Raw genomic sequence first — 18,855 nt, 5'->3', positions numbered from 1 at the left:
CCGACCCCCAGCACTGAAGTGGCATTAAGTGACCCTAGACTCTCCATCAGTGGCTGTCCAACTGCTCCCAAAAACCCCAAACCCCAGGCTGGTACAGCCCCGCAGGTAGTTTTTCCTAGCGCGCAAGTAGCGTTCTGGCCAGAGAGTTGCTCCGAAATCCCCCTTCCTGCAAACAAAGCTGGTTTCTTCTCTGCGCGGTGCTGGTAGAGGGTGTGCGGGGGGGAGAACAAGGGACCATTGTCCTCGCCTCCTTTGAGAGGAGAGTGGTGTCTTTGAACTAGGGATGTCATAGTGCAGTCGATGAACCTATAGACCAGTGTTTCTCAACCTTTTTTTATAAAGTACCTCTTTTAAAATATATAAATATATAAGTACCCCCAGTACCTACAGTTTTTGGGGACACACAATTTTTTTTTCTACCATTGCAACACATTTGTTTAAACAACTTAATCGTAGCCAGGCGGGCGATGACATTTTGGGGTGTAAAAAGTACAAAGATGATAAAATGCTGTAAAACTTAAAACAAAAATTCAGTTTTCTCCAAATTTCGGTTGTGTTGAGGTTCCCCCTCCCCCGCCCGACTTCTCTGGAGTACCCCTAAGGGTACTGGAACCACTGGTTGAGAAACACCCCCTCCTCCCTCTGCCCTTGCCAGTAAATTTTGTAGCTGGCTGGCCAGCAGCCTGGCTAACACCAGGTCAGGGAGCTCAGCCCTCCCAGACCCACCCAGACAGGGGCTGCTGCCTCTGTACCAGCAGCATGGGGGACAGGCAGATGCATAAGGGGAGCGGGTACCCCACACTGCTGCCTCAGATACAGCTGCAGCAGGGGGGGGAGTAGTGGGGGGGAAGGGGAGAAAGGGCTTCTCGGGAGCAGGGCGGAGGGCACCACCCCCAGGGATTATAACCGATAAGAATTCATGAGGTTCACCGACTATTCAATTAACCGGCATGGAACATCCCTGCTTCAGAGGTGACTGGACCCAGGGCCGCCCGGGTCCCCCTGGCGGGTCTCTTCAGTGCTTGTGTGTTCACCAGCCCCCCCCCTCACGCTCCTTTGCACACTTTTTCACGGGCGCCAAGTGGGATCTGCTGCCCCCTAGGGCCGGGAGCCGGGAACGTGCAAAAAAAATTCCACTCCCAGGACCCAGCCCTTCAGGAGGAGCCAGCCAGAGCCGCGGCGCCGGCTGCTGCAGGATGCGAGCTCCATGGGACTGCTCTGGCTGCTCTCCGCCCTGCACTCGGCCTTCTTCGGCGATGAGGTACCGCGGGGCGGCGGGCGGGTCGCGGGCGGCCGGGGGCGGCGGAGGAAGGGGAGGGGGTGCAAGGGGGGATTTTTCTCTCTCCCCCCCGCTGGTAGCTCTGGATTCTGGCTGCCAACCTGAGCTGCATGTTAAGCAGGGGAGCAGCCGCCACCCTGAAGCTGTGATGTGTGTGTGTGTGTGTGTGTGTGTGTGTGTTGTGAGGTGTGTGTCCGTCCCAGCAAGCTGTAATGTGTGTGTGTGTGTGTGTGTGTTGTGAGGTGTGTGTCCGTCCCAGCAAGCTGTAATGTGTGTGTGTGTGTGTCCGTCCCTGCAAGCTGTGATGTGTGTGTGACCCTCAAGCTGTGATGTGTGTGTATGTGTGTGTGACCCTCAAGCTGTGATGTGTGTGTATGTGTGTGTGACCCTCAAGCTGTGATGTGTGTTGTGAGGTGTGTGTCCTTCCCTGCAAGCTGTGATGTGTGTGTGACCCTCAAGCTGTGATATGAGTGTGTGTGTGTGTGTGTGACCGTCAAGCTGTGATGTGTGTGTGTGTGTGTTTGTTCGGCCCTGCAAGCTGCAATGTGTGTGTATCCCTGCAAGCTGTAATGTGTGTGTTTGTGACCCTCAGGCTGTGATGTGTGTGTTGTGGTGTGTGTGTGACCGTCAAGTTGTGATCTGTGTGTGTATCCCTGCAAGCTGTGATATGTGTGTGTGTGTGTGTGACCGTCAAGCTGTGATGTGTGTGTGTGTCCGTCCCTGCAAGCTGTGATGTGTATGTGTGTGTTGCAAGAGGCATAGAGGGGGGGCGTTTGGAGATGGGGGTGTCTCCATGGAGCGAGGGCCTTGGGGCTTTTGATTCCCGCCCTGTTTTATTCTGGGGGCGAGGGGGCCCGGCGGGGTCCGCGTCTCCCCCGGGCCTGGCCCCCGTAGCGCGCAGGGAGGGAGGGATGCGGGGCGGGCAGGTGGGTGCAGAACGCGTCTCCCGGCTCGGCTTGAGGCCGGCGGCGCCAGGCTGGAGAACCCGGGGAGCCGCAGAACCGAAGCGGAGCTGCCCCCGCACCATGGCGCGGGGCGCGCATTGTCTCGGGGCGTGGACAGAGCAGGGCTGGGGGGGGCTTTGCGGAAGCCGCGGGGGGGGGGGGGGAAGGGTCTGTCGAGGCAGCGGGACCCGTGGCAGCCGATCGGCCTTGCGGGTCCCTGTCCCCGGTCGGTCGGGTGATTCTCCAGCCCCCTCCCGGCAGGGGGGTGACAGCGGGAGGGGCTCTGGCCCGCTCTCCTAACGCCCCTCCCCTCAGCCCCGCCCGCGCCCGCTGGACTGCAGCTGCCTCTGGGGTGGAGCCGGGCGGCGCTAGGCGCGTTGCAGGCGCTCCCCTCCCGCCCCACGCTGGGGTCCCCGGATCCTGTGGAAAATACCGGGGGGGGGGGGGAGCCGCTTTTCCCAGGCACTGACGTTTTGCTGAGTGAGGGACCCGGGCCCGAGGGGCGGGGGCGGGGTTGAGGGACTTCAGCAGAGCCGGATGTTGGGGGGGGGGCCCAAGCTGCAGTAGCAGGTATGGGGAGCAATGTTCCCTCATTTCCCCCCATCTATGTGCGGAATGCATTTTATTATGTGCACTGAGGCATGTGCAGATGTGCACCCCCAGGGGACCCAAGCTGCCAGTTGGGGGCGCTCTGCCCATCAGCTGGGCAGCACCTGCCTCTCTCCTGGGTGGCCGCCCGGGGGCTCAGCTTACAGGGAACCGGCGTGACCCCAGGGTGGTTGTGCAGGCCAGGGCTCCGTCTCCCTGTCTGGGGTGAACGGACTCTCCTGGGCTCCCGACCCTCTAATTCTGGGTGGTGCTCCCAGGCCGGGCCCGGTGTGGTGAGGAGGGGGGATCCTAGGGCGTAGGGAACAGTCAGTCCTCTCCCTGCCTCAAGCTATTTTCTCTTCCACTAGCCTGTTCCCCTCCAGCCCGGCTTCTGTTCAGCCCCAGTCCCAGCCCCGGCTGTGGCTGCCAGATGCCTGGTGCAAAGCCAGGGGCCTGGAGAACAGAGCGGAGCCATTTCCCAGCAGAATAACTTCCCTTGGTCCCCTCCCAGGTCCCGAATCACAGGCCAGCCCCGCGGGCGAGACTCCAGGGGGTGCCTGAAGGGGCAGGAAGTCCAGGCTGTGAAACGTCCCGTGCTGGGCCCTGCATGGAGCAAGAAACGGGCAGGCCCCTGTCCCAAAGCTTGCAATTACAAGAGGGCAGAGAGATAAAGACTAGGAGGGGAAACTGAGGCAGGGAGCAGGTTTGCACTGGGTCTCGGGCAGAGCCGGGAATAGAACCTAGATTTTCTGAGCCCCAGGCCAATAGCCCATCCCCTAGGTATGGGCCTAAAACCACCTTTGGTCTTCCCATCCCTAGCACCTCTGCTCTGCTCCTATACAATTCACACTAGGGTCAGCTCTGGCCTCCCCCCCCCCCCCATGGCATCTCCTCATGGGGGCTGCATCATGATCTCGGTGACACCGGTGCAAATCTGGCATGGTTCCATTCAAGTCCTCAGGGGTCTGGCTCTGAATGTGCCCCAGCCTCGCTGAGCATGAGGGCCAGATCCGGAAGTCAAGGGTGTGTCCCTGGTTGTCCCTGAGATCAGCGTCTGGCCCTGCATCCATTAAGTTAAGTGGAGTGACTCCAGATTCACCCGAGTGTCCCTGAGATCAGGATCTGGTCCTACATCCATTAAGTTAAGTGGAGTGACTCCAGATTCACCCGAGTGCCCCTGAGATCAGGATCTGGCCCTGCATCCATTAAGTTAAGTGGAGTGACTCCAGATTCACCCGAGTGTCCCTGAGATCAGGATCTGGCCCTGCATCCATTAAGTTAAGTGGAGTGACTCCAGATTCACCCGAGTGCCCCTGAGATCAGGATCTGGCCCTACATCCCTTCACTTTCCCCCTTCCTCTCCTGTCTCTCCTCCCTGGTAACATTTCCCACCTCAGGGCCGGCGCTGGCAGAGGCTGCCCATGGGGTGCCCAGCAGAAGGATCGATTCTGGATTGGTTCTGGGGCCGGGTGGAACCTGCCTGGTGCTGAGCGTGGGTGGCCTGGGAGCAAACCCAGATGAGCAGCCCCAGCGCCCCAGGCTGCGGCAGGTTTCCAGGCCACTGGCAGGCGGGGGGAGGGGGGGCTGCCACAGGGATGCCCAGGCCGGGGCCGGCTCCGTTAAGCGTGGCCTCGGTATTTCATTCCGCCCCCCGCCCCGTCTTCCTGGAGCACCAGGCCTGCTTGCTCTGGGGCTCTGGGGACCGAGCGCTGCTGTGTCACTGGCCCTGCCAGATGGGCAGGGATGTTGGGGGGGGGGAGCTCTCCGGCAATCCCTCCCCAGGGGCTGCTTTGTGCTGTGGTTATTGGGTTTCTCCCCCAGCTGGGTCCCCCTTCGCCGCTGTCAATTAGCGACGCTGGTAGCAACATGCTGTTTGTTTAATGCCCCCCGGGGCCGGGGCTGCCGGGCAGAGGAGCTGTCTGTCTGACATGCTGCTTCTCCCCTCCAGCCTCCCCCCCCCCTGTCTTTTGCCGGCCGCAGTTCTTAGGGGTGACCGGCAGCCCCTGGCCCACTGGGGATGGCCTGTCTAGTCTGGAGGGTGCCCCCAGGGGTAGGGGGGACATGAGTCTGAGTTTGGACCTGCACCCATTTGAAGCCAGGGAGCAGCAGATGCCATTTCCCCCTGCCCCCGCCATACCCCTTTGTAACCTCGCTGTTTGCCCCCCCCCAGCTCTCTGCACCCCGTTCTCAAGGGCACCCGTGTGACTGCGGCTGCTGGGGTCGGAGGGGCCCGGCTCTGTCATCCTTCGGTCGCTGTCGCCAGCCCCTCGTTCCCCTGGAGAATAAACCCCCCTCTCCCGCTGGGGTCCCGTCCTGTTCCCGCAGCCCTCCCCTCTGGCCCCCGTGCTCCTGGGTGGGGATCGAGTGCCCCACTGCAGGGTTAGCCCTGCAGGAACGGAACCTGTGGGGGGGGGGGGGGGACAAGAAGGTCTTGGCCAGGTACTTTAGGAAAGACTCTTGCTATTGGCTGAGGTTGAAGCACTAGGGTGGGGGTGGGGAACCTGAGGCCCGGCGGACGGATGTAGCCCCCAACTTGCCTGGATCCGGCCCCCTAGGCTCAGGGCCGCTTCCCAATATTGGGGAGCCGGCGCTGGCATGCCAGCCCCCCCACTGCCTCCCTGTGGGGCTGGAGCACACAAAATCTACAAGTCTGGGGCCCCCAGGTGCTGGTGTGCGGGGGGGGGGGAGTGGGGAGGGTCTTTCTTCTTCTCAGCCAGGGACAGCTGCAACTTGCCCAGATGTTTTGGCTTTCCAGCCCCCTGACCTCCCCACCCCCTCTGGGCGGGTCAATACAGCTCCCCAGGCTGGCACATGGTGATGCCAATCAATGCTAATTATCTCCGGGGCGTGGGTCCAGAGTGTTCACACTGGCATGCTCCACCCCAGCTACTGCGCTTCAGGGCCTGACCTCTTCCATAGGGCGCCTATCCCGGAAGAGAGGCCAGGTTCTGTCCATGGTGCTGGATTCTGGGGGTGGGGGGTTGGGCCTTTGCTGTGTAAAGAGTTACTATGGGCATCTAAATCTAGTGCAGGGGTGGGGAGCCTATGGCCCGGGGGCTGGATTTGGCCCCCCGCTTGCTTGGATCTGGCCCCTGAGGCTCCATCCCCCCATCCCTCCGCAGAGCGGGAGCACTGAAAAGCCACTAGCCTGCCCCCCGCCCCTCACTCTGGTGTGCCAGGGGAAGGTGGGAGGCCTTTCTCCTCCTCAGTCAGGGGCCACGTCAGCGAGGGTCTATTTTTTGTAGAGCCCCTGCCCCAAAGAGCTTCTAATTGAAGTAGGAAAGAGTGGGAGGGGAAACTGAGGCATACATGGGGGAACAGTCCCTGCCAAGTGGGGTGGGGTGGGGGAAGGTTAGACTTTGACTTCCAATATTTTTTCTTGTAGCTTAAATGATTCCCCCACCCCAAGGCCCTTCCCCCTCACTAGGCTTCCAGCCTGTAGTCGGAAAGATGGTGGCTAACAAGGGTGAGGGATCTAGAAAGTCGGGGGTGAGGGGGAGACCTGCTGAGGGCTGTGAAATGTTTGGTGCCGGTGCTTTGAGCACAGGAGCCCTGAGTTCTAATCCTGACTCTGAGTGGCCTTGAACAAGTCCTATGCCGGCTCTGTGCCTCAGTTTCTCCCAAGCCATACAATCAGGGAGGGGGGTGATAACTGGTGCTCAGACCCTGCAGGAAAACTCCTGCGGTGACTAACCAGGAGCTGGCGAGGACATGCAGAATTACGTAGCTGCGAAGAATTCAATCCCCCTCCGGGGAGAACATGACATTAACGGATAATGATGAGAACCTTGAAATAGAACAGGCCTCCGATTGCTCGTACATGGCGGCTCCTGCGCTCAGCCTGCTGCGGTGGGTGGGAGGGGCGCGAGAGAGCGCACGTGTGCACCGGGTGCAGCGAGGCTGAGTGAGCTCCAAGCCTATTTTCTGGCCTGGAGCAGAGCCTGGCCTGGGATGTCGAGTTCTCTGCCCAGATGCTTGCCTGGGAGACGTGCTGGAGCCAGGGGGACATGATGAGGCACAATACAGGAGTCCCTGGTGAGCCAACAGTTTCTTCTGGCCATAAAAATCGGTGACTGGCTCAGGTTCCCCAGACTAAATCCCCCATCACAGGCCGGGGGAGGTCAGAGGGTGCTGATGGAGAGTCTATTAGGCACTTGATGCTTCCCCCGTAATAGACATAAAACTTGTCCACACCTCAGTTTTCCCTTCTGTACAATGGGGACAGTGACATTGACTTGCCTTTGTAAAGCGCTTTGAGACCTAGGGCTGGGACTCTACATCAGCCAAGCATTTACAGCATGGGGTGGACAATGTGGCACGGCACTGGGAGGGTGGCACAGAAATTTGGCTGTGGGCCAGCCAGCAAGATCCAGGTGGTAGTTATTGGTGCTACGTGGCTGCAGCTGAAGTGCCACGCCAGCTCCCAGCCAGGGGCTGGGCCTGCCCTAAAGTGCCTCTGAGCTCTCTAGTTATGACAGACAAAGGGGGCAGGGAGAGGAAACTGCCACCCAGTGAGGGGGAAAGCCCTGAGTCATTTGTAGAGCTAAGAATAGAACCCAGGGGCCTGCTTCCAGGTCAGTGTCCTACTCATTAGGCAACACTGCCTCTTCCCGAGGTACAAATCTGCTCCCTGTGAAGTCAGGAAGAATTACTACCTGTATTTTACTGGTGGGGAAACTGAGGCACAGACCGCTGTGATTGGCACAGGCCAAGGAATGGAACCTAGATCTTTTTAGTCATCCATCCAATACCCTAGTTGCTAGGCCAGCCTTCCTTTGTTAATAAGAGCCTTCTGCTGGGTGACTACCAAGGGGGCCAAGCTAATGACTGGCCTACTATTTAGTAGGGGAAAAGGTGAAATTTGTAGCCCAATTTGTTGACTTTCATGATATGAAAAGAGTGGGACTGGTTTTTATCTGCACTCTGTATCCTGCGTAGATTGCGTTATTCACCAATTCCTCTGGCCTGAAAAACAGAGGCGTGTCTTGTGAGTGGGGCAGAGGAGCGGATACTGTGGATTGTTTTAATGAACGAAAACGATATTGCAACACGAAGGGCATGAGACGTTCCCTGGATTAGCTCTGCGTCTGTCATTGGCAGGCGCGGAGGCCAAGGGGGAAAGAAGCTAGGCTAGGAATCGAAGCTCATTAAAAAGGAGTCGATCTATTTTTTCCCTGACATGGGCTCGAATGCCTTCTAGAGAGAAAATCTATCTCGTTTAGCCACAGCAGAGTTGAAAGTGTGAGCTGATCATGGTTTCCAGACCCTCCGTGATGAAAAGATTTCCCTAGTACACGGCTCTTTTATCTAGCAGGGAACATCAGAACAGCCAGACTGGGTCAGACCAACGGTCCATCTCGCTCAGTGTCCTGTCTGCTGACAGTGGCCAGTGTCAGATGCCCCAGAGGGAGTGAACAGAACCGGGAACCATCATGTGATCCCTCTCTTGACATCCGTTTCCAGACAAACAGAGGCTAGGAACAACATTCTTACCCATCCTGGCTAATTGCCATTGATGGACCTAACCCCCATGAAGCTATCTGGTTCTTTTTTGAACCCTATTAAAGACCTGGTCTTCACAACATCCTCTGGCAAGGAGTTCCACAGGTTGATCATGCGCTGTGTGAAGAAAACCCCATCTCATGGTTAGAAGCAGCAGTTAGACAAATGCAGATTAGGAATAAGGGACACATTTTAGCCAAGCAACCCCCCTGCAAGGACCGACCTAGCGGTGTTCTAGCATTTCCATCATTCCAAGTCCTTAAATTGCAAGTGGACGTCTTCCTAAAGAGGCGCTGTGGATCGGACACATGCTGCCGGTTGACTCACGTACGTTGCAGGGTGGGGTTCGCAGTCTGCAGGGGGCAGACTGCTCTAGCATAACGGTCCCCTTTGACTGTATGGCCCCGGAAAGGGTCAGGCATTCAGAAGAACCCAGACAGTTGGGACAATGGAGGGTGATGTCCCCTCCTGAAAACCCAGCCCTAAATCCATAGGGTGGGGGCATAGACCTCAAGGGGCAAAAGGGGGTGTCTTCATCAGGGATTGCATTCATGCCTAGAGAGAACACCGAGGCTGTGTCTACACTGGTGCAATCTTGCACAAAAGCGGCTGCTCTTGTGCAAAAACTTACTGCCTGTCTAAACTGGCCACGAGTTCTTGTGCAAGTCAACTGACGTTCTAATGTATGAAATCAGGGCTTCTTGCACCAGAACTCTGACGCTCCCGCTCAGGAATAAGCCCTTTGGCGCAACTGTTCTTGTTCAAGAGGGCAGTGTAGACAGGCAACATGAATTTTTTGCGCGAGAAAGCCCGATGGTTAAAATGGCCATTGGAGCTTTCTTGCACAAGAGAACGTCTACACTGGCACGGATGCTCTTGTGCAAAAGCACATGCCAGTGTAGACGCTCTCTTGCACAACTACTTTAACGCAAGAGCTCTCGTGCTAAAGAGTTTTTGCGCAAGATCACGCCAGTGTAGACATAGCCCAAGTGAGTAACAGACGCTGGTTCATCTTCCTTGATTGAAAATGGACACATTTTGTCCTGGTACAAAGCAATTCATGCAGGTGATTTTCAACAGCTGTGACTAGGGAGCTGAATGGTTAACCGGTAAGCATCACCCTTACCCGGTGATGCACTGGCGCCCGCCACCTGCTGGGTCCGGTGTGCTGCACGCAGGAGCACTCCAAAGCCAGAGCAGCCCCTGCCCACGGTGGAAGTGGGCCCTCCAGCCTGCCTGCTAACGCTCCCTGTAAGCTGAGCGAATGGGCGGCCACCCAGGGGAGATTCAAACACTCAGATGACTGGAAGAGCACTCACAGCTGCCCACAGCTGGCAGCAGATGTTTATCCTGGTGGTGCACATTCACACATGCCTCAGTGCACATAATAAAATTTATTCTGCACATTAAATGGGGAAAAAAAAAGAGGGAACATTGCTGCCCATCCCCATTTAGTTGGTTAACCCATTAAACATAATGTTCAACTGGTTAACTAATTTAATAGGATTTTACATCCCTAGCTGTGACCAGGGCCATCCTGCAAAATATGCGGAGATTATCTAGAAAGCAGTACTTCTGAAAGGGATCTAGGGGTCATAGTGGGCCACAAGTTAAACATAAGTCAACAGTGTGATACTGTTGCAAAAAAAGCAAACATAATCCTGGGATGTGTGAACAGGAGTGTGGTGAGCAAGACCGGAGAAGTCATTCTGCTCTGCTCTGTGCTGATTAGGCCTCAGTTGGAGTCTTGTGTCCAGTTCTGGGCACCGCATTTCAAGAAAGAGGTGGAGAAATTGGAGAGGGTCCAGAGAAGAGCAACAAGAATGAATCAAGGTCTAGAGGACATGGCCTATGCGGGAAGGCTGAAAGAACTGGGCTTGTTTAGTTTGGAAAAGTGAAGACAGAGAAGGGACAGGAGAGCTGTCTTCAAGTATCTAAAAGGGTGTTGGAAGAGGGAGAAAAATTGTTCTCCTTGGCCTCTGAGGATCGGACAAGAAGCAATGGGCTTGAATTGCAGCAAGGGAGGTTTAGGTTGGATGTTTGGAAAAACTTCCCAACTGCCAGGGTAGTGAAACACTGGAATAAATTGCCTGGGGGGGGGGGGGGTTGTGGAATCTCCGTCACTGGAGAGACTGAAGAGCAGGTTGGACAGACACGTGTCAGGGATGGTCTAGACGGTGCTGGGTCCTGCCACGAGGGCAGGGGACTGGACTCGATGACCTCTCGAGGGCCCTTCCAGTTCTAGGATTCTATGGTTCTATGATATGCACCAGTGTGGGGCACTACGGGGTCTTAATGTTCACCCACCCGCCTCTTCCTCCCCCCGTTGCTTTCAATTTTGCTTTCTTATTTCGTAAGTGCCTTGCTGAAGATTATGAAATCCCACCTGTAAAATATCATCCCCCCCCCACCCCAGCTGTTGCCAGAGATAGGGGCCCCAGCTGTGTAGGGCCCCAGACATCCTGGGTGTGACTAGTCATTCTGGCCCCTCCACCCCCCAGCCCGAATTGAAAAGCAAGTTGTCTCCGCCCCTGCAGCAGAAGGTCAATCCCACATGGATTGACGTCAGAGAGAGCTTGGACCTCTCCCCCGCTGCGAGAAAGGCGAGCGCAGGGAAGGAAGATTGGCAAATGCCATCAAAGCTGATAAATCGCCCCCCCCCCCAAAGGAAACTCCAGGGTGACTCGTGGCTCTTTAGAACCCAGCTGGACCCCAATCCCGCTTTCATTGGGGGTGGGGTGTCTCCCCGGCCGCTGGTGTGAATTTGCCTTCTCCATCTGTGTGAGCTTCCCCCCTCTGCAGCCGGGCCAGGAGAAACGCTGCAACCCAGTGCTGCTGTCGACCTCTCGTACCCTTGGTGCGGCTCGTCGGTCTGTGGCGTGGGCGGCGGTGCATTGAAGGAGCTGCAGGCGCAGGGAGATGATGGGCACCGGGGCAGAACGGACGTGGGCCCAAGGACCTGGATGACTGGTGTAAATGACGGTGCAAGGTGTGGGGCAAAGAGGGGCAGGGCCAGAGAGGTCACGGCCTCGGCAGGGGTAAACTGGAAGAGCTGCATTGAGTCCAGGGATATTCTGGCCTCCTGTGCCAGCTGGAGGAATCAGACCTTCTTCCATGAAAGATTCGCAACACCTGCGATCCAGAGACGGCCGGGCCGGATTAAGCTCTTCGTAGACCCTTGGCACTCTCATAATCGTAGGCCTTTACATTAGATTATAGATAAATATACAAGAGGGAAATGCCCTATTGCCTCTGCCTAATCGCTAATTGTATGTTATACCTGAATGTTGGGTGTTGACTCACAACAGCAAATTATTTTGTTTTAGCAGTTTTCTTGTCGTATTTTCAAGTCAATGATGGATTTTTTTTGTAGGCCCTAAACTTTTCCGTAGGCCCTAGGCACTGCGCCTGTGTTACCTCATGGATAATCTGGCCCTGGGAGACGGGAGCTGTTTAAATGGACTCTGTGTGTGTGTGTGTGTGTGTGTGTGTGAAATGGACTGTGTGTGTGTGTGTGTGTGTGTGTGTGTGTGTGTGTGTGTGTGTGAAATCAGCTGCTCTGCAAAGGGCTGGATGACTGGAAGGAGGAGCGAGGGAATGGAGACATGCAGAGCAGAGGGGGGGGGGGGAGGCGGGATTAGGGGAGAAAGTTGGAGTGTGGGGGGTGGGGGAGCTGAGCGTGGGGGAGTCCTGCCGGCAGCCACACCCCATTCCCCGGTACAGCCAGCCCCCTGCGGCCCCTAAATAATTCACTTGCCTGCTGGAGCAGAAAGGCAAATGCTGATTAAACCAGCTGATGGCTGGCGGGAGGGGGGGGGGAAAGGGGGGCCTTCATGTGTCCGGGGCGAAGGGTGTGTGTGAGGGGGAGGAAGGTGGTTCTGAAATCCTCTGAAATCCTTCCTGGGAGCAAACAGCCCCACGGCGGAGACACTGCGACATTAACCCCTCCCCCACCTCTTTTCCTTTGTGATTTCCAATTGGGTATCCTAGCACCCCACTTCTAGCCCCATCACCCCCTGGCAAGGACACCCCGGGAGCTGCCAGGTGGCCTTGTGGGCTAGAGGACAGAGCTGAGCGACCTGGGTGCTAGTCCCCGTTCTGCTGCGTCCCTGCTCTGTGCCTCAGTTTCCCCATCCGCTCAGTCAAACGACTGGAAGTCAGGGGTCTCAAACGCACTTCACCTTAGGGCCGGGGGCAGCCCTCCTAGTGGGCCAGAGCACACTTGCAGCTTTATTTGATGGCAGGGCTGAGCGCCTTTTTATTCCGGCTGCTGGGCTGCTATTGGCTGTCACCCCAGCAACCAGAGCGTCTCGGCCAGGCTGTGATTGGCTGGCCCCATTGGCAAGCATCTCCATGGCTTTTCCTGATGGCCATGATTTATTCCTGCCTCCCCCCAGGAGGCATCGCAGGGGAATCACCCCCCATGCAAGACGGATGAGGCTTCAGAGCCGTGGGGGCGTGTCTCTTCTCTGTTTAGTTGGGGGGAGATTGGCTTGGCTCTGATTTAAAGGGGCCCTGGACCCATTATCTTGGCCTGCCCCCGGTCTTGGCAATGCTCCTGGAGGGGCAGCAGCGGGCTGGCTCGGAAAGGCAATTGGGGGGAGGATAAAGGCTCATTTCACTTCTGGGTCGCTGGCTCCAAGTGCATCCAGGCCCAAGAGGCGGCTGTGAGGCAGCAGGGAAGGATGCGAGTCAAGGCCAGGACATCTGGTGCTTTCCCCCGGCTCTGGGAACGGGGTTATAGTGCGGCACGGCGACACGGCTAGTCTGTATCCCGCCGCCGCTCCCCCGCGTCGACGCAAGACGCCCGTTATTTCAAATTGTTTGTCAAAATAACGGGCGGGCTCTTTCGAAATCTGGCGCGGTGCAGTCGGGCCGAATTCCAAAATCTGCCCTTTCGGAATGGATTCAAAAGGAGACGCGCAAGTGGCGTGGTGCCAATTGCGTCTCTTATTTCGAGTGCTGGGTGCTGTGTAGACGCGCCCTCAGTGAGTGAGAGCGAGGCAGGGCCAGAAGTCAGGATTCCTGGGTCCTCTTCTGGCTTGGCGAGGGAGTATGGCCTAGTGGTTGGTGCAAAGGCCTCTGGGAACCAGGATGCCTGGGCGGTGGCGAGGAGAGGGTGGAGGAGTGATTGAAGCATAAGCCTCCTGCTTCGTCACTGGAGCAGTGCCTCAGTTTCCCCCGCTGCCAAATGGGAATGACAGCCATTCCTGGCAGGACAGTCAGGAGATTTAACTCAGTGGGGGTGGGGTTCCCCCCCCCCGAAAAGGATTTTACAGCAGGAAAGGGCACGTTAGGAGGGAGCAGAGATTTTTTTAAACATCTCAGTCCCCTGCCCCCACCTACACCCTCCCTCCCTTCCAGACCCCACATGCTCCCCCCTAGCCTCCTTCTGCACCCTATCCCTCCTGGACCCTGCACCCCACCTCCAGATCCCTCCCACACCCTACCCCGCTCCGAGATGCCACCCCCCACCCCCTCTTGCACCCAACCTCCTGCCCAGACCCCACGTCTCCACCCTGCTCCCCAGCATCCCCCTGCTGCACAGGGAACCTCTCATTTTTGGCCCCATCCCGGCACCTAAAGGGACCCCACAAAATCTACTAGCCCCAGGCCCCCAGAAGAGTTAATCCGGCCCTGCTGAGACCCATGTGCACTGACACACCGGGGCACCGACGTATGTGAACAGCCCCCACTCTGCCGCAGGACTTAGGAGGCAGCACAAACGGCGACCCATGGACCAGCCCCCCCAGCGAGCCAGGGAGCAACACCCCTGTGGTGCTGGTAAGGCCCTGGACTTGCCCGTCACGCCCTTGTGGGGAGTCCAGGAAGGACGATTGAGGACCCGTTGTCTCCCCATGGTTCTCACTGAGAGCGACTGGGTCCCGACCCCACATGAAAATCTCTTCCAAGGTCCAGGGAGCCCAGTAAAACCATTGCAGCTCCCCCGGTAGCCGACCCCCAGGGATATACAGAAGCCGAGGGCTTATTGGGTTATTCCTCTTCCCGCTAGTCAGGTCTGGTCACTGCTGGCAGAGACCCCAACATGCGACCTGCTCTGCCTGTTCCACGCATGCCCACGGGCGCCTCCTTTCCCGGCCCGCGTGCCTGGGCATGGGGAAGGGCCAGGGGCCGATCTGTTACATGGACGTGGTGGCCAGGGTGGGTTCGCATGGATAGCCGGCAGCAGCACCATTGCGGCTCATGGCATCTCAAGAGGCCACCAGGTTTTGGTGCCCAACGCGGGACACAGAGACCAGGCTGCCGAGAGCTCAGCCCCTGACTCTTGGCGCTCGTGGGAAAGTCGCGGGGAGGGTGCGGAGCCCCTCTGAAAATGTCTAGCCCTGGGGCCAGGCTGTGGGGTGCGCAGAGCAGCCACTGCGCCCCCGACTGGCGTGTGCGGAGGGCACCGAGTGCTGTGACTGGGAAGCGATGCAGGGAGGTGGCTGCTGCAGCTCTTTGGGGGCAGGGGCTGCATTTCTGCGCTGGGTGTGGGGCAGAGCTGGTTGCCGCAGGAGCGACGGACACGCTGGGCAGGTACGGTGCCTGATCAGTGTGCGTGTGTGTGCGCATGCGTGCGTGTGGGGCGGGGGGGGGGGGGGAAGGAGCAAGCCTTGGTTGCCATAGTTAGTTGTATTTTTAGGTTCCATATCGTTAGAGTTTGCAACAGATAGTACGTCACAATGGCCCACTGGTACCATTGTCACTAAGGGCCAGATTTTGCTCAGTGTGGGAGGGGAGAATGCCCCATTGTTTTCCGTGGGGGAAGGAGGAAATGCCCCATTGTTTTCCGTGGCAGAGGGGGAAATGTCCCCTTGTTTTCAGTGGTGGGGGGGAAATGCTCCATTGTTTTCTGTGGGGGAGGGGAGAAATGCTCCATTGTTTTCTGTGGGGGAGGGGAAACACCCCATTGTTTTCAGTGACAGAGGGGGAATTGCCCCCTTGTTTTCAGTGGGGGGAGGGAAATGCCCCATTGTTTTCAGTGGAGGAAGCAGGGATGGCCCATTTTCCATGGGGGAGGGGAATTGCCCCCTTGTTTTCAGTAGGGGGGGGAATGCTCCATTGTTTTCCATGGGGGGGTGATTGCCTCTGTTTCCAGTGCGGGAGAGGGGATATGCCCCATTGTTTTCTACAGAGGAAGGAGGGAATACCCTTGTTTTCAGTGGGGGAGGGGAGAAATGCCCCATTGTTTTCAGTAGGGGGAGAATGCCCCATTGTTTTCAGTGGGGGAGGGGTGATTGCCTCATTGTTTCCAGTGCGGGAGAGGGGATATACCCCATTGTTTTCTACAGAGGAAGGAGGGAATACCCTTGTTTTCAGTGGGGGAGGGGAGAAATGCCCCATTGTTTTCAGTGGGGGGGAGAATGCCCCATTGTTTTCCATGGGGGAGGGGTGATTGCCTCATTGTTTCCAGTGCGGGAGAGGGGATATACCCCATTGTTTTCTACAGAGGAAGGAGGGAATACCCTTGTTTTCAGTGGGGGAGGGGAGAAATGCCCCATTGTTTTCCACGGGGGAGGGGCGGGATACCCCCTTGTTTTCAATGAGGGAGGAGGGCCCCATTGTTTTCCGTGGGAGCTGCCCGGAGTCGAGGTCTTTTGAAAATCCGGCCCTGGGGATCCCTTGGGCGGCCCCCACAGCCGAGGCGAAGGGCTGAACAGGGCGGCAGGGACCCAAACTTCCCCTTGGAGCCCCCAGGGCCCCCCGAGGCGAGGATGGGGGGGGCCATTTTGCTGGGGGGGGGGCAGCCTCCCCGCAACACCTCCCCTCGGAGGGCTCCGGTCCTGCCCCGGGGGCACCCCAGACGGGGCCGCACCCTCCCAGGCAGCAGCAACCCCCCCAATCCTGTGGGAGAATTTGACCATGCTGGGGGGGGGGGGGGGCTGCTCTCCTGGCCCCCGAGCAGCGGGGGGGGGGGCTCTCCCGGCGCTCGCCCGCGGTGCACAAAGCCCAGCCGCGTCTCCCGTCCTATTGTGCAGATGCGGGGGGGGGGGGGGATTCGCCGATCGCGGGAGCCAGCCCCGGGGATGAGCGTCGAGGGGGCGCCGGAGATGGGGCTGACCGCGCGTCGCCGCACCAGCCCCCCGGCCGCACCAGCCCGCCTGGACCGCGGGGGCCGGAGAAGGAGCGAGGGGCAGCCCTGAGGTTAGCGGGGGGGCTGCGGGGTGGGGGGCAGGGACGGGAGGACCGGGGTGGATCACTCCCTTATTGCCCCGCTCTGCTCGCTCCCCCTCCACGCCCCTGCCCCCCACCTAGACGGGCCGTGGGTCTGCCCTCCCGTGGCGCTTCTTGGGCTGCGGGGAGGGGGCCGTCCGGCGGGACGGGGGCGGGGCGGGGGGGCGGGATCCTTTGTCCCCCTTGGAAAGGAAGAGAAAGGGGGAGGGGGGGGACAATGGGAGAGGAAGGTGAGAGCCAGACAAAGGGGGAGCGAGGTGGAGAAGTGGGGAGGAGGGAGGCTTGTGCGGGGCGATCAAAGACTGGGGGCGGGGGGGGGGGGCTTAGGAGCCGGCAGGGGCAGAGGTTGTAAGGGAAGGGCGGGGGGCAGGGCCCAGCTGATCACTGGCTTGCTTGGATGTAACCCCCCCCCCCCCCCCCCGCGAGCTGGATGTAACTCCCCCCCCCCCCCCCCGCCCCCCCCCCCGCGAGCTGGATGTATCTCTCCCCTCCCCCCCCCCCCCCGCGAGCTGGATGTATCTCTCCCCTCCCCCCCCCCCCCCCCGCGGGCTGGTCTGTCGGTGGGGCCAGGCAGGGCGACCGGGGCTGTGATGGGGGGGGGGGTCAGAGGCCGCTGGCCCACTGGCGTGTTGCACGGTTGCTCCTGGGCTCGCCAAACCTCTTCGGAGCCTTCGCCACGTGCGCCCGGACCCGGCCAGCCGGTGGCTGCTTGGGCAGGTGGGTTGGAGGAGTCGCTGTGTCCCAAGCTCCGTGCCTAGCGGCCCCCTCGCCCTCGCCGGGCGTCCTTGCCCCCCCACCCGAGGCAGAGCCAGCCCCTGCCTTGGGCTCTACAAGGGGAATGCACCCCCCGCCCGGGCCACCCTGCCAACTCCTCCCCCGGGCGCCCCGGGCCAAGCCTTGGAGATTCCGGCCAAGGTGCATCTCCTCGCGTTAGCGCTCGGGGGGCGCTGGGTCCGGCCCCTCCCCCCCAGCGTGGGAACCCGCCTGGGCTCCGGCCTCCCAAGGGCTCGGATGGCAAAACCCGGGGTAGACTGAGCCTCCCCTCCCTGTGCTTTGGGGGGCTCCCTCCTCCAGGGCGAGAGCTGGGCTGCCCACTAGCCCAGGCCGGCCCCGGAGCCTCTGGCGGGGCAGAGACAGGTCGGCCATGCGGCCTCGGCTGCCCAGCCCAGAGCCCCCAGGGCCAGGAGAGGGGCCGGGAGGAGGAGAGCGAGGGGGGGCGGCTGCAGGGGCCGGGGTGGGGAGGGCAGAGCGAAGGGGCACTGGGGTGCAGCGTGGCAGCTCTCGGGGGGCTGGCGCACCGTGGCCAGCGGAGCTGCAATGAAAATGACGGGGGGGGGGCCGCAAAGCCAGATGCTGTGTGAGCTACTTCCCTGCGCCCCTGCCCATGCACCCCCGGGGGCCTGTCCGCCAGCCCTGGGCTCCCCCCAGCTCTACCGGTGCTCCTCCCCCACCCAAATTCCCTCCCAGAGCCTAAGGCAGGTCAGGGAGGGGTTTGGGCTCCGGGCCTTCTGGGCACCACCAGCGTTTCTGCAGCCCTAGCCTGGGACCCGGTGCGGGGCCAGGTCACAGCCCCGCTGCGGACTCCCCAGGCGCCCTCCGACCAGTCGCCGACTCTCTTTGGGCCTGAGGTTCCCTACTGATGGGTTGGCCCAATAGCCCTGCCTGGAATCCTAGGACTGGAAGGGTCCAGTCCCCTGCCCCCATGGCCGGACCCAGCACCGTCTAGATCCTCCCCAACAGGCGTCTGTCCAACCTGCTCTTCAATCTCCCCAGCGATGGAGACTCCACAACCCCCTGGGCTATTGATTCCAGTGTTCCACCACCTGGACAGGTGGGGAGCTTTCCCTGATGTCCAACCTCAACCTTCCCAGGCGTTTGCTTCTTGGCCTGTCCTAGACTGGGGCAAAGGCAGCCCCCTGGGACGCGGATCTCTTGCTGTGGTGCGCCCCTGGCCCTCTCGGCTCTCTGGGAACCCCTCCCCACTGCAGAGGATGTCTGTCAGCCAGGAAGCGTCCTGGGCCGATGGGGAAGGGTCCCTGTCATTAGCTAGCTCTGAATCGGGCCTGCCCCACCCCCCAGGGGACTGAGCGGGAGCTAGCCAGAGGCTGCTGGTACATCCCCCCTGAGTGGGCGCTCCGGGGCGCAGGGGTCCCTGCCAGGGCGGGCGCCCCCACTTCTCTCGCTTCCCCAGGCACTGGAGGAGCTGAAGATGTCTGGCTCCGTAGCATCCTACGACCAGCTGGTGCGGCAGGTGGAGGCGCTGAGGAAGGAGAACACCCACCTGCGCCGAGAGCTGGAGGACAACTCCCACCACCTCTCCAAGCTCGAGAATGAGACCTCGGACATGAAGGTGAAGGTGCCGCCCGC

General features: G+C 59.5%; 1 protein-coding gene across 2 annotated transcripts in view; it reads left to right on the top strand.

Annotated features, from left to right (window-relative positions):
• Positions 1-1,131: 1,131 nt before the first annotated feature.
• Positions 1,132-18,855, top strand: part of APC2 (APC regulator of Wnt signaling pathway 2) — a 44,385-nt gene continuing 26,661 nt past the window's right edge. Inside the window, exons 1-2 of one of the 2 annotated variants that reach the window (XM_075902697.2) lie at positions 1,132-1,261; positions 18,680-18,838. In XM_075902697.2, the coding sequence (XP_075758812.2) occupies positions 1,208-1,261; positions 18,680-18,838 (213 nt within the window). In that variant the 5' untranslated portion in view covers positions 1,132-1,207. Of the gene's footprint in view, positions 1,262-16,319; positions 16,459-18,679; positions 18,839-18,855 lie in introns of those variants that run through there. The other variant, XM_075902698.2, reaches the window with a different exon arrangement.

This window comes from Pelodiscus sinensis, chromosome 32 (assembly GCF_052426305.1).
Source record: "Pelodiscus sinensis isolate ZL-2025 chromosome 32, ASM5242630v1, whole genome shotgun sequence".
Classification (NCBI taxonomy): domain Eukaryota; kingdom Metazoa; phylum Chordata; order Testudines; family Trionychidae; genus Pelodiscus; species Pelodiscus sinensis.
This window is presented reverse-complemented; position numbering and strand designations above follow the sequence as displayed.